The sequence below is a fragment of the Juglans microcarpa x Juglans regia genome, chromosome 6D (assembly GCF_004785595.1).
Source record: "Juglans microcarpa x Juglans regia isolate MS1-56 chromosome 6D, Jm3101_v1.0, whole genome shotgun sequence".
In the NCBI taxonomy this organism is placed as follows: domain Eukaryota; kingdom Viridiplantae; phylum Streptophyta; class Magnoliopsida; order Fagales; family Juglandaceae; genus Juglans; species Juglans microcarpa x Juglans regia.
The window spans coordinates 33,127,687-33,143,383 of NC_054604.1; the positions used below are offsets into that span (position 1 = coordinate 33,127,687).

At 38.7% G+C, this 15,697-nt stretch overlaps 1 protein-coding gene across 1 annotated transcript; it reads right to left on the reverse strand.

Annotated features, from left to right (window-relative positions):
- Window positions 1–9,663: 9,663 nt before the first annotated feature.
- On the reverse strand, window positions 9,664–10,795 carry LOC121236129 (auxin-responsive protein SAUR36-like). Its single transcript, XM_041132638.1, has one exon. The coding sequence runs from the start codon at window positions 10,317–10,319 to the stop codon at window positions 9,807–9,809; it is 513 nt and encodes a 170-aa protein (XP_040988572.1). The 5' UTR covers window positions 10,320–10,795; the 3' UTR covers window positions 9,664–9,806.
- Window positions 10,796–15,697: the final 4,902 nt, after the last annotated feature.

Genomic DNA, 15,697 nt, shown 5'->3' on the forward strand with positions numbered 1-15,697 from the left:
AAAAAACAAAAACAAAAACAAACCTCAACACCTGCCAGATAAAGATAAAAGCACTAAACAACTCCCAAAGTAGGCAAACCACACTCATCCAGTCGCAAAATTCCTTTAAGCATATGAGGAATATCTCCCTAAATAAACTCTTCAGAGCTTCCACTACTACCTAGTCTCGCAAGCCAATCTACCACAAAATTTCCTTATCAAAAAACATGTTGATACAACACATTCATCCCAGCAAGAAGACATTTGATTTCTTCTCAAAAATCCTCCAAATACCAAATATTACATTGACCTTCTTTAAGCTAGTTAACAATCAAAAGCAAGTCCAACTCAAGAACAATATTATTAATACCATATAACTTACAACGTCACAAGCCAAACAAAAGCGCCATCAACTCAGCATGATTATTAGAACCAATGCCAATATATGCAGCAAACACAAATTGAGTAATGCCCTCATGATTACGTAACATGCCTCCTGCACCAAATTCACCAGGATTATTAAGACTACTCCCATCCACATTTAATTTAAATCATCCCCGATTTGGCTTATGCCAAGAAATTGCTTGCACCTGCTTTGGACAAGCTTGAAGAATCGACAACTATAGCTCTTGCAGAATAGTCATATCCTGTTTATTCCATCAGTTAGAAACTCTCAATCTACTACCAACCCAATCAATCCAGTATTTAACAGACCTTTATAAAGCATCAAAATGCTCCTGACGGCCTTCCATTTGAGCAGAGCACCTCCATGACCACAAACTCCAAATTAGAATAATCGAAACCAAACCAACCAAATTGCCGACCTGAGAGGATTTTTTTGTTCTTCTAAACCAAGCTTCCACCATCTGAATCCAAGATCTACTAGACACGTACAAAATACCTAGAAAATTAGAGCAAGTCCTCCACAATTTCGAAGCAATTCTCCCCCATATAAAACATGATTTAAATCCTCAAAAGCCCATTCTTCACAATACTCACATTTGGAAACCACAGGAATATCAAGGCACATTATACGATCATCCACACTCAAACATTGTGAAAAAGCTTTCCACATTGCCACGGAGAATTTCTTAGGCAAAGCCGAATGCCAAATCCATTCCGGCCATTGTCGTTTTGGAGCAGCTACACAGATTAAATCCCAAGCATTCGATGAAGAAAATTTGCCATCCAAGTTACCCAACCATATTAAAATATCAGAACCATTTTTGGTACCCCCTATCTTAGGCAAAATCTTGTCAAATAAATTGCGCCCCACAAGACGCACCATCAATTCCACATCCCAGCTGTCTTCCAGCATACATTCTTTAATCTTCAAATTTGGAAAATCCACAATGCTAAGATCATCACATATCGGGTTTGACTCGAGCCATTTATCTCTCCAAAAAGAAAGGTTACCTTCTTTAACCAACCAAGTTGAGTGCCGAAGTACAATAGGGATCGATTTCGTGATAATCTTCCAAAACTAGGTCCCCTTTAACGGATTGACTAAAGAAATATGTTGGTCCTTCACATACTTGACCTTAAAAAAATTAGTCCACAAAGAATTTTCTGTCAGAAGTTTCCAAACAAACTTAAGATGCAAAGATTTTTGAACATCAATAAAACTATGAAGTCCCACTCCGCCTTCATCCACTGGTTTACACAATAAATCCCATCTCACCTTTTTTTTTTTGGCTTCTCCTCCACCGAGCCCCAAAAAAAGGTGCTAAACAATCGATTAATCACAGCAATAATAGACTTCGGGGCATGTAACTCTGCTAACAAATGAATCGGCACACTTGATAAAACATGCTTTAAGAGTAATAATCGGGCCCCTGAAGATAAAAAACGCATCTTCCATCTCTCTATTTTCTTTCTTATTTTTATAATCAAATCCTCTAGGTACAAGGACTTCATATGACTAGAAATAATTGGCACACCCAAGTATTTAACAGGAAAACTCCCAATCGTGAAGCCTGTCATGGGTAAAATTTTTTGTCTTCAAAACAAAGAATTTTGGAAGAGAAAAATATTGAGGATTTCTTTGCATTAACAACCTATCCCGACTAGCTGGCATATACATTAACCGTACCTCTTATCATTTTAACAGACCTTTTACTACCATTAGCAAAAATCATGTCATCCGCATAAAGTAAATGAGAGATCAAAGGGCTAAAACGTGGCTGGGAAAATAAACCAATCTGACCATCTTGAAACTTACTACACAACAGCTTCGTGAATACTTCCTCAACAAGAATAAATAAATAAGGAGAAATAGGATCCCCTTGACGAAGACCCCTTCCACCCTTAAAGAAACCTTTCGTCGTACCATTTATCACCACCGAATATCAAGTAGTAGTGACACATTGTTTAATGAGATGACAAACATCAACAGAAAAACCAAATGCATGCAAAACTTGGAATAAAAAATTCCAATCGACCATATTATAAGCCTTAGCCATGTCAATCTTTATTATAATATTACCTCATCTAACCAGCTTGTTAATATCATGAACCAGTTCTTGAGTAAGACTAATATTATCAAATATACTTCTTCCTAGCAAAAATGCACCTTGCTCCATAGAAATTAATCGACTCAAGACAGACGTAAGTCTTCCAACCAACAATTTAGAGCAAATTTTATAAACCACTGAGCATAGGCTTATAGGTCTAAATTTATCAAAAGATGAAGGATAGGAACCTTAGGAATTAAGACAATGTATGAAGAAGTATAATACTTGGGAAGAGATAACCCCAAGAAAAATTCCCTCACCGCCTCCAGAAGCTTAGGTTTCACTAAAGGCCAGCAGTGACGGAAAAATCCTGACCCAAAGCCATTAGGGCCTGACTACTATTGACCAGAATAGAGAATAAAGCATCCTTAATTTCCTGTTCCGAAGGGCACCTACAAATATTTTAATTCTCGATTTCTATGACTTCAGCTTGAATGAAATGTGAAAGAGACGGAGTTGAAACGCTTGAACGAGCTTAAAGAAATTCCTCAAAATAATGCACAGCTTCATCATGAATGGCTTCCGGGGAAGATAAAATCCAACTGTCACTGAGCTGCATATTATGAATAGTAATGTGTTTTCGCACTTGTAAAGTTGCAAAAAAAGACAAGTTTACCTCCCCATGAACTATCCATGTTTTTTAAATTTTTTTGAGGATTCCAAGTTTCCTCTCTTTTTAACCAAGACGTAAGTTCCAGCTTAGACGCTAAGACATCAGATTCAACGTCTTCCAAATAGTGTTCTTGGAGCTGGGCCTTGCCTTCCTCCACTCTCTCTTCCAACCGTTTAATATGGTCCCCAATCCATCCAAAAATCTCTTTATTCCAGCGTCTAAGAGCTATTTTAAGCCTTTTAAGCTTAATTGCAAGTTTCGACAAGCCAGAACCACAACTACCTTCCTGCCAAACTAGTGAAACAATCCTCCAAAAATCATCATGCAAAGTCCACATTTGTTGAAATTTAAAAACACTGTGACTATAACGCAACGGCATGTCCATCAACCCGAGTAGTAACAGAGAATGATTCGAGGACCTGCGTGCCAAATATGTCAAAGAAACTGAAGGATATAAATCAAAATACCTAGAGTTACAGAGAGCTCTATCTAGACGCGCCCAACTTCTAGCCAAACCGCCTTGTCCATTACACTAAGAAAATTTATTTCCTGTAAAAGAAACTTCAATCAACCCTCTATTATCTATAAAATTAGAAAAAATCTTCCATTGCACAAGACAACCTTGGATTCCCACCCCTTCTTTCACCATCATGCCAGATGATATTAAAATCACCGAGAAGGATCCACGACAAAGCCAAAGATCCGAAAGAAACCAATTCAGACCAGAGAGACCTCCGTGCCAAGTACATACATTTAGCATAAACAGCCAAAACAATCATAGTAGAATTTATCAGTAAAGTAACTTGTTGGTTGGATACTCCCAGAATATTAACTTGTATATCTTGATACGAAAACACCCATAGTTTCCCATCTTGCACACCATTAGAGAAAGATTCATCAAAACAAAGAAGACGTTGCCAACGTAAAAGCTCACTATCTCTTCTAAACGGTTCCGCCACAATAAGAATTTTTGGTTTGTGATATGTTAACAAGAACTGAAGTCATTTTTTCGAGGTGCCAAGACCTCAAACATTCCAAAATAAAATTTTACCAATCATAAATCCATGTGAGAGGGCCTGCTCGAAGCCCTAGTAGAACTACGTAAGAGTCAACGTTGAGCCACCACCTTCTTTCCAAGTTCTGAATCCGAGACCCCATCTTTTTCTTTCCCCAAGTACTTAATCTCATTTTCTCCATCTGTATTTGAAAGGGACACGTTGAGTTCCCCTTCCACATTTGCAGCCCGTGAACTTTCCAGTCTCGTTACTGGAACGTCAACCAGCCCACAAGAAAGAGACGATGGAAGCAGTTCTTCCCCATTTGGTCCCAGATCTTCAATGTAAGGGGCGAATTCACAAGGCAACAACTGGCAACCACTCATGATCTAGCCCCCTTCACAACTATCCCATACTTTCTGGGTCCCACTAGATTCCCCTTCCACTAATGCACCCTTCTCACACATAACTACATGCATCTTTTCTGTAGTATCATGCTTTGCCTGCACGTTTCTCGTTAATTCATCAGCCACCACCATTAACACATGCACCTGCACCTGCACATCACCAGAAGTAGCTCCCTCAGCATATATATCTCCAATGGCACCCTTTGTAAAATTTTCCAACTTAACCAATTCACAGCCAATGGTCACAGGCCCCCCACTAGGGCCTTCACTTTCTACCTGAATACCTTCGTCATCCCCTCCCTCCTTCGAATCACTACCTGCAACCATAACCAGAGACTCAGCATGTCCTGTAGGACCAATAGAAACCATATTCTATGGCTCTACCACCACGGGACCATCTGCTTGCACCATTGGTAAAACATCCATTGCCTGTGATTTCGGTTCTGGTTCAGTAGCCAAAATTCTAGCTTTATCTTCATTCTTCACCCAAGTTTGGCCTCCCTTAACTTGTTTTCTTTGATCAGATCCCTTCCTACCTTTTTTTCATTATGTCCTTGGCAGCAACATTTGGAGCAGTAGGCAGGTAAAGTCTAAAAAATTACTTCCTGTTTTCGGCTTAGAGGTGACCCAGGCATATCAATCCAGAATGATGAAATTGGTTCTAGAGAATAATCGACTTCAATATAGACCCTAGCCCCATCTATTCGAGTAGCACAAGTAAAGCCTTCAACCATATGACAAAAGGACTCTCTCTCGATCAGATTTTCTTCTTCTTCTCCAGCAACCTCTTTAGGAAGACAGAGTCTCCAATAAGAAGAGCTCCAACTTTATTTGTATAGTGAGATATGAAGGACCATGAGTGACTGTAAGCAAATATATTATAGTGAAAACTCCCCTCCCAAAACCCCTATGGATGTAGGTTTGGTGCTAAACCATGTAAATCTTGGTGTTCATCTCTCTTTACTTTCTCTGCACTTATTTTTCATTCACCACTATAGACATACGCATTGTCATCATACAACCACACCGGAACACTGTCAAGGGCTCCAAATAACACCGATCAAGGCCTAGTCGACTCAGTGGGTAGGGAATGACTCTTTATCTCCCTTTGGCCTATTGTGCTATTTTTCCAGCATCAACAGTGACATCGTCTGTGAGATTCGTTTCACTTTGTAAGCTGGAGGTGGGAGAATGACAATTTTTTAGTGCACTGAATAAATTCCGAATGATGAATGAAGCTTCCTCTAGATAAGTATCACAGTTCTCCTGCTCTTATTTTTCTTAATTACGCCATCGCAAAAATCGAGCGAGTAAACTCTTCTTCGCCCATGTAGTTGGTGATACTGTATGCCTAAGTGCCTACATATGGCACTTGCAGCTCAAGTAACCAGGCCGCTCACCTTCCCGACTCGAGGGTGTAGTTTGTGCACAAGACATGTGCACTAGTAGGCAAGTACTACGTACCCGATGTGCAGTGCCACACAGGACACTGTGCTCTGTATGCACAATGTCGTGCACGTATAAGCACGCACACTGCTCTCCTTAGAGGACTCCCCCAGTGGGCGCTCCCTAGAAGGCTCTTCCAGAGGACTCCCCTAGAGGGCTCTCCTCCCTAAAAGGCTCCCCCAGAGGTCTCTCCTCAAAGTACTCTCCCTAGAAGGCTCTCCCAGAGGGCTCCCTAAAATGCTCTCCCTAGAGGGCTCCCCCAACAGGCTCTCCCTAGAGGGCTCACCTGTCAGGCTCACCCGGTGGGCTCTCCCCAGCGAGTTCACTCGGTAGGCTCTCCGAGCGGGCTCACTCAGCGGGCTCTCCCCAGCGAGCTCACTCAGCGGACTCTCCCCAGCGAGCTCACTCAGCGGACTCCCCCAACAGGTAAGCACGAACTCCCTCCAACTGACAACAACTCCCGATTTTTCTCTCTCAAAACTTATGTGAATTTTATTTCTACTAACAAAATTATTTCCTGTGACTCAGAACGGCAAACCCCAGCAATATGGATCTAGGCACTGCTCCAGCGTCCCAATACGACTCTATCAAAACAAACTACTGAGCACTAATGCCATTCTTCTTGGCACGGATAAGCATTTCCTTCAGACAAGCCCAGTCCCTTGGCTGGCCACGATGCATTGGCTAAAAGCCAGAGCCCCAAGCTCTGCCCAAACAACAGCAGTCGGAACACAAGTCCCTTGACTTGCCAACCTTCGTGTTAGGTTGCTGTCTGCGATGCATTGGCTAAGGACCAGAGCCCTTGAGCTCTACCTTAAACCACAACCAGTTGGAACACAAGCCCAGTCCTTTGGCTGGATTTTTCGACCTTCGTGAGGTACAATCTCAGTCCCTTGGCAGGCCACAATGCATTGGCTAAAGGCCAAAGCCCTAAGCTTTGCCAAACAACAGCCAGTCGGATCACAAGTCCCTTGACTTACCGACTTTCGTGTTAGGTTGTTGCTTGCGATGCATTGGCTAAAGACTAGAGTCCTTGAGCTCTGCCTTAAACAACAACTAGTTGGAACACAAGCCTAGTCCCTTGGCTAGACTTGTCGACCTTCGCAGGGTACAATCTCAGTCCACTGGCTGGCCATGATGCATTGGCTAAAGGCCAAAGCCCCGAGCTCTACCCGAACAACAGCCAGTCGGAACACAAGTCCCTTGACTTGCCGACCTTTGTGCTAGGTTGCTGCTTGCGATGCATTGACTAAGGACCAGAGCCCTCGAGCTCTGCCTTAAATAATAGCCAGTTGGAACACAAGCTCAGTCCCTTGGCTAGACTTGTTGACCTTCACGGGATGCAAACCCAGTCCCTTGGCTGGCCACAATGCTTAATTGCTGCTAGCGAGTTACCTCAGGGAACAAGCCTTCAGAGTTAAACGGGACTCCGAGCTCCACAACCACTTAGCGTGGGTTACCTTCGGGAATGAGTCAATGGGCTCGACAACTGCTTAAAGTGGGCTCGACAATGATAAACATACGAACAACGCTTTGCCACATCCGAGCTCCGCGCTCGCATTATACACGGTTGAGCCAGCCTCCCACCACATCCAAGCTTAGCGCTCGCACCATACGCGGTCGAGCCAGCCTCTTGCCGCATCAGGAGCTCGCATCATACGCGGTCAAATACACCCTCTGTCTAAATTCATCCCTTGAGGCATTTATTACTTAACACAAACATATTATTTTATTTTCTTGTTGACGACGTTTGTGGCGTATTTTATCTTAAAGATTCTCAAGAAATTTTTGTTAGAACAAGTTGCCCTTAAGAATCGCGGGCTCCGTTGGAGGGAAAAAATACCATAACCCATAGTTGGGCCTAGCCCACCATTAGGGATAATAAGACAAACGAGAAAGAAACAATGAGGGACATGGGAGCATGCAAGTGTCAGAGGGGTCAGAGAGAAAGTAGGAAGAGAATGGAAGCTGACACACGCAAAGGGGTCAGGTCCCCTCATTGCAGACTGACACACGCAACAAAGAGATATATAAAAAGCCTTCAGCCATATGACGAAAGGACTCTCTCTCGATCAGACCTTCTTCTTCTTCTCCAGTAACCTCTTAAGGAAGACAACGTCTCTAACAAGAAGAACTCTAACTTTATTTGTATAGTAAGATATGAAGGACCATGAATGATTGTAAACAAATATATTATAATGGAAATTTCTCTCCCAAAACTCGTGGATGTAGAGCTGGTGCCGAATCACATAAATCTTGATGTCCATCTCTCTTTATTTTCTCTACACTTATTTTTCATTCACTGTCATAAACTTATGTATCGCTACTATGCAGTGGCACCGGAACACTGCTGGGGCTCCAAACAATACCGATCAAAGCCCAATCGACTTAGTGGACCGAAAATGACTCTTTCTCTTCTTCTGATCTGATGTGCGATTTTTTCAGCATCAACAAGCACTCTGACACTTGACTATGCTATTGGGTTCCGTTTCGTTTTCTTAATTAAAGAAATAATTAAAAATCATGAAAATGATTGATCTAGTGTTAATTGACATGTGATGTGTATTTATCAGTCGTATTGAAGATAAGATTGTGGCTTGTTTTTCCAGCTTGACGGGTGGAATTCAAAAGTCATAGCAAATATTGAAAGATAAATATCCTTCATGATAAAGGTTTAAAACTATTTATTTTCGAGAACGATATAACCTTTCTCATTCTAGTTTTTAATTGGAAAGTTGGACCCAGCTTCCCGCTCTTGATATGATTTGGCCTTAACCATTATTTTGATATGCCATCGTCTCATGATGCATGCATGTTTTTAGCATGCTAAATTGCTAATGAGAAAATGACATTAACTTAATAAAGATCAGGAGGTTTTACGTTTTTTTTTTTTCATTATTTCATATATATATGCAAATGATCAGCAGCTAAATATAGCCGCAACTGCCTTTTATTTTATTTATTTGTCACATAAACCTGTGTTAGTGTTGTTTTTATTTATTTATTCTTACCGACAACACCCATCATTGTTTGAAATAATCATATTATTCGCCTTTTTAAATTTTATATCTTCGTAATACCGGTTTTTATATAAGATGCCACTTTAAATATCTCATGCCAAACTGTACAATTAGTATAATATTAAAAATTACAAATTGAAGACAGAAAATAGTATAATATATATATATATATATATATATATATATATATGTGTGTGTGAAAAAGCCTCTTTTTCTCGTTGTTATTTATTTAGGTTGAGAAAGTATACGCATTATCTTCGCACATTATATTTATTTTATTTTATTTTATTTTTTTAAAATTTATTAAATTTTTTTACTCATCATTTATATATTAAATATTTAATAAAAAAAATATAGTGTGCAGAAATATATCAAATATGCTCTCTTTTTCAAAGAGAGAATATGGGACTTGTCCCTTAGTAAAGCTTATGCTGCAACTTGCAAAAGCTAGATGCAATTTGGACGTTAGAAAGTTGACCCCAAAAGAAGGAAGAATGGTATTGGTTATCGGTGAGCCTAATCAGAAATGGATTCAACGAAGCTTATCTTTCACAAAATCAATGCAACGGACAAAATAGGATATGGAGTTTGGATTCTCCACCACAATTCATCTCAAAAATCAGAATATGGGCAAAAATAAAAAATAAAAAAAAAATCCAACGAAATTTGTGAAAGAATAATAGCCCAAGCAAAATTATCATTCTACTTTGCTTTTGATAGAACTAAATTTGCATCCAATATTCACAAAAATCAACAAGTATATATTTAGATTTCTATCAAAATCAAAATCATTTTGACATGGCATTTGCCCAATCTTCATTAGGACTAAGTTACTACGGTCGACTCCACCTACTGCGGTGGAGGCGTTCACCGGCGGCAATCTGAGTCTGCACGCTCTCAAACTCGGAAACCCCACACGGTATGGTTATCCCTCCAGGATGATGGAACCCGTATACCTTCTCGGCTTCCTGCAACAGCTCCCCAAACAGCGGGTGATTGAAATATATCACAGGCACCACGTACCTATGAGTGTCGTCGTCGGGATCGCCCACGTACACGGCCAAGTGCCCTTTCGGTACACCCCCAGCCGCTGGCTTTCTTGTTGTTTCCACCGGGTCTTGACCCACCCGGATGTAATCCGGATGCGACTTGGGAAAGCATAGTCCCTTTGCTCCACGTCGAAAACACCGTGCCAAGGAGAGGATTTTGGACAAGGGGTTGAGGGTTCCGTCCCGGTTGGGAGGGTCCACGTGGCAGTACCTTCTGGGGTTCTTTCTGGGACGGATTATCCATTTGAAGACCTTCACCAGCTTGCGTCCGAGCCTGAAGCCTCTGGTTTTTCTCATGCTAGTCAGCGGAAAAGCCAAAAACGAATAAGGGTATGCTTTCGAAGAAGTTTTTCTGAAATGGGTCGGCGTTTTCAGTTACAAGGATCAGTTATAGACATCGCCAGAGACTTCTCGGAAACTGTTAATTCTGCTTTGGCTGTCTCTGAAATGGGTAATTTGCGTGGCTTTTATATATAGTTCTGAAGTTGGTGTTGGGCAGTGGTGGGATTCTATGGCAGCGTGCTTCTCGAGTAGAGAGAGAGAGAGAGAGAGAGAGAGAGAGGCAGATATGGTCGGCACGCGGTTCGGATATGGAGACTCAGACAAGAAGAAAATGAACAAAATAAAAGTAGCAAAGTAGTAGAGAGAGATAGAGACTATATGGGGGAAGGTCAGAGATGGGCAAAGATCAATGGACGTTCCCAAAGATCGACGTTGGGGATAAGGATTCTGATGTTTTATTGAGAGGAGAGGTTCTTTGAATGGTAAATGTGTGAAAAATATTGATCAATAATTTAGATTTTTTTTTGCCGTCTTTTTCTCGTTCATTGGCGTCTTTAAAGGCTTCACTTTAACAAAGATTCCCCACCACCACGTATACAATTCGTACGTACGTAGGAGTCAAGTACTTTAGTGGTACGATTGGTATTCTTTGAATATTTTATTTGTAGTTGCTAAGAGCATTGACCGTACGTTCATGTCATACATGCAACCATCCCCTATTATTTTATTTGCACTTAAAAAAATACAAATATATATATATATATATTCGAATGCATAGTAAGAGTCACTGTTCTTGTTCATGGAGTACTTGTTCACAAGAGGAATAGAACTGATGACCGATCGTGAACAGAGAGTATTCTGTTCAAAAGAATACTCATGGCTGATCACTGAAGATGGATCACGTATGTAAGTTTAAAAGCCCCAAAAGCATGAAACTCCGAGTTCAGCCACACACGTGGTACTACTTTGGAAAAAGAAAAATGTTTTCCTCGTTCAGGTATATGTATACGTCTTACGTTTGCCTAATTAGAATTGTATGATATTGGCCGTTCCAAGTTCAAGAAAAGTTGGGACTGCTTTACACTCGGAAAGTAAAAATTCCTAATCGTGAAATTCACGTGGGAGCGGCATGTGGAACAGTTTAACATGCAGGAGGAGGGCACGGAAACGTACATAAAAAGGTGTACTTGCGGGGACGTCAACTGACAATTTTGTTATTAAACCACATCACTCGAATAATCAAATTAAAGCACGAAGTTAATTCTCTTTTATTAGCTTGTGTGATTGTATGTTCTTTTTTTTTTTTCTTTATTAGTGCAATAAAACTTCTAGAGTTATTTATATTAGAAGATTAAAAAAAGACTTTGAAGATACATGTGTGTTAACTTCGTGTTTCATACGTTTTTGGATCATGTTCCAGCAACTCAAGTTTTTAAAGTTGAGCTTACAAAAATGAAGAAGAAAAAAATTGAGAGATGATGACATTAGAACCGGAGAGTCTCTGATGTTAAAGTCAGTAGAATATTTTAAAAATTTGTTAAATAATGAGAGAAAGTCCAAAAAGCTTTTTTGTATCTAAAAATTGCTATTTGTATCGAGAGTCTAAGAGATAGATCGTGCCTGTCCCATAGGGCCTACGTCCTTACTATTGTTCCCTTTGTTAGTGTCATTAATGCGGCATGCCTTCGCGACAGCGTTATTAATGTGGCGTGTTACTCGGGTAGTGGTATCATTGATGCGGCATGGTTCCCTAACTTGCCTTACATTGTTGGTGTCTTCGGTAGTCTGTTGATGTCACCTTATCAGAGGATCGAGGGTCCCCCTTACTTCCTGCTTGTTCATGTGAGCAGGTACTCAAATGTTGGATGCTATTTGAGGGATCTCTAAGATGACGAGTCTCATCTCCTTGCAGTCTGCACCCATATGAGAGTTGCGTCCAGGGGAGTCTACCTACAAGTTGGGCCAAGGGGCCTATTTATTTTGGGCTAAGCTATCTTTTCTTATTCTCTTAATTGCTCTTCACTGGCCCACTAAAAGGGAAAAAATCCCTTACAATGTTCATGTTCTTAATTACTATTTATTATTACTAATTTGATTGAAGTAAACAAAACTTTTCATCTTATAATCACTGTTAATTTCCCATTAATTAATAATTATCTTTTTTAACTAGCTTTCCTACCGTTAAATCTCTTTTTATCATATTGTTATTATTTCTTCAATAGAATAGACTATTCATCTTATTTTTACTTTGAATTCCTCACCTCTTAACTATTTTAGTTTAATTATTCTCCGACTATTTGTTATTGTTTCGGATGAAAAGCTACCGCAGTCCTAGTGAGTGTATGTACCGTTCTCTCTCTCTCTCTCTCTCTCTCTAACCATTATTTTCCTATTTTCAAACTCACCCATACGCCAAAAAATCTTGAAAACTTTTATATACACGTTGTTGGAAGTATCACACAAAACAAAACATATTCTATTTTGTACCGTTGCCATCCCAATGCATTGATGAGAGACACGTGGTCCAATGACTTGCCTGAACGTGATTATGAAAATTCAATTGCCGAAGTTGCACCTTAAAAGATTTTTCCTTCGTGAGAGATGGTGAAACAAAATCATTAATTGGCATCTAGATTAATTAGGATCCAAAGCTACAGTATCTTAAGCAATGTATAATTTAGAAGAATAATTGATAAGATGAATATCTTACTACTATTCATCTACTGTCTAATTTGTATTTGATTTTTTTTTAATTTATTTAATGATTAAGAAAGTGAGTATTAATAAATATTTTTTTAATTTTATTTAGTGATTAAAGATATTAAAAAAAATAATAAAACTTGAAATGTATTTAAATAGTAACAGAACGGTATTACTGACCATCGTCATAGCGTTGACTAACCATTCTCTGCATTCTTGTTCTTTAACTAACTACGTAGTGTGAAAGTTACGATGGGGCCTTGAAGCAACAATTTAATGGGTAACTTTTTAATGCTAATTAATAGTCTGATCTTTGAAATTTGTCGTCTTTTCCCTCCATTCATGAACTTGCAGCAATTAGAAAAATTGTCCAATTATATATATATATATATCTCTTTTAAGATTATAAATTACTGTGCACAATGCTACAGTAATAAACAGTGCAGAACGGTGCTCCAGCAAACGCAAACAGTACTACATAAATGAACAATGCATACCAGTTTTACAGTATGTGAACAGTGCTACAGTATAAACAGTGCTGCATTGTGCTACAGTATGAACAGTACTACGTGCATCGCGTCCCTGATTCTCACAGCAAAATCACCATACAAATCACAATAGAATCACTAAATCACTATACAAATCATAAAATCACCACAAAAATCATCACACAAATCACAAAATTACCATACAAATAACAAAATCACCACACAAATCACCACATAAATCTCAACTCTTCATTTTCAATTTACAAATTTGATCCAACAGTAGATGTTAAACTAACTTAAAATAGATAATTAAAATATAAATTCAACTTTAATTTATAAAATACTAATATTTTATTATTAAATAAATAATAGAGTTTTGTTAAATATTTTTAAGAGAGTAAAATCATATATATAATTAGAGTTTTTAATATAATTTAAATTTCATAATATTCTTAATTAACTAAAATCATTTAGATAAAAAGATTTTCTACCATTATAATATTTTTAGAGTTTCCAAAATAGAAGAGACTTACTTTAATGATGAAAAAATGTGAGAGCAATATAAAAATAAAAGGTTATGTATTTTTTCAGTATTTCTTGGGTCATTGAGTATTGTGATTGAATTCTACACAATTCATATATTTTGCTAAGAAAACTATAGTTAAAATATCTAAAATCTTTTAATTTTCATATTACTTGTATTACTGTAACGTTTTGTTATCATTATGATGCTTGTTAAAATTTATTTTCCTATTCCTGTACATTAAATTATTAACTAATTAATTTCTTTTAAAAAAATATATTATTTTTACACATCATATAATTTTTTTGGACACATCATTTTCAATTAGACAAATGGGCAAACGTGTTTTGCACGTTATATACTGCTAGTATATATATATATATATATATATATATATATATATATATATATCTTCCTATATCTTAAAAGCGTATATAAGATGAACAGTAATGAACAGTTCTAAATAGTCACCAGCGTCCAGCATCTTTCTTTTGATATCTCGTTACTTTGTACAAAATTCTTTTCCTTTTAGTCACAATTTTACTCCTTCTTCGTTGAGTCTCAAACATCTGTTTAGCATTAATGTATTGTGGTGTGACAGTCAAAATATCTGGCCTGTTGATAGAAGGGATGGAATGCAGAGGCATCCCGTGGTTTTCCAGTATCTGCAAAACTTTCAAACTCAACTGGAGGAAGAAAAAAATTCTCCCGTACTGTTTGAGAATTCTTCTTCTGACCGTTGGTACACGATATTCTTTTGATTTCACTTTTGCTTCGTTTTTCTTTTTCTCTTTCTCGCATGTTTTTTTTCTTTCTGCGGCTCAACAACAGAAATCTATTCATTCTTCAATTTATTTTCGCATCTTTGTTTTCTTTCTTCTTCGTTTCTTTTTTATTTGGAGAGAGAGAGAGAGAGAGAGAGAGAGTTGCCGTGAGGATGACAGTGTGCGACGGAGAAGGAAACGGAGGTTCGTGGTGGCTGGGTCTGCTAGAGGTTCTCATCGATGTGAAGTGGTGGAGGTGCGGTGGCCTGGGTGGCCGTGTATGGCTGCGGAACTGGACACAAATGGGTGAAACCCATTTCGGTTGGGTTTCTGTAGAGGAGAGGGAGGGCTGCGCGTGGGGGACATTGGTGGTGGCTGGGTTGGTCTTCGGCGTGAGGGGGACTCGCCGGTGGTGAAGGTGAGGGTGGTCGGCGCACGGTGGCACCGGGCTGGGCTGAAGGAGAACGGGCCGTGGGGAAGAATCGGGCAGAAGAGAGAGAAAAAGTAAGGAAAAAAAAATTAAAAAAATTACTATAAAATCACTGAAAAACAAAATATATGTTCCTATATTTTCCAATTTCTCATCTGAAAAAGATTAAATAATAGTAAATTCCTTTTTTTTTTGGGGTAAAAAAATATTATATAAAATCAAATTCGAAAAATATAAATAACAAGGAAAAATATAAAATCAAATATAAGTAATTAATTAATTAATTAAATTAATTAGACTTACTTAAGATCATGATGCGAGTGCAGAAAATTGAAATACCGGTCTTCCTTACAACATTAAATGCTTGAATAATAGTTCCTTCCAAAGATCATTGCTCATTGGGTATCGGTAGCATCTTTCACCTCATTGAGCAAGCAATATCAATTTCTTAAAGTTGTGGACACAGAAACTAGCTTTTTGACATGGTT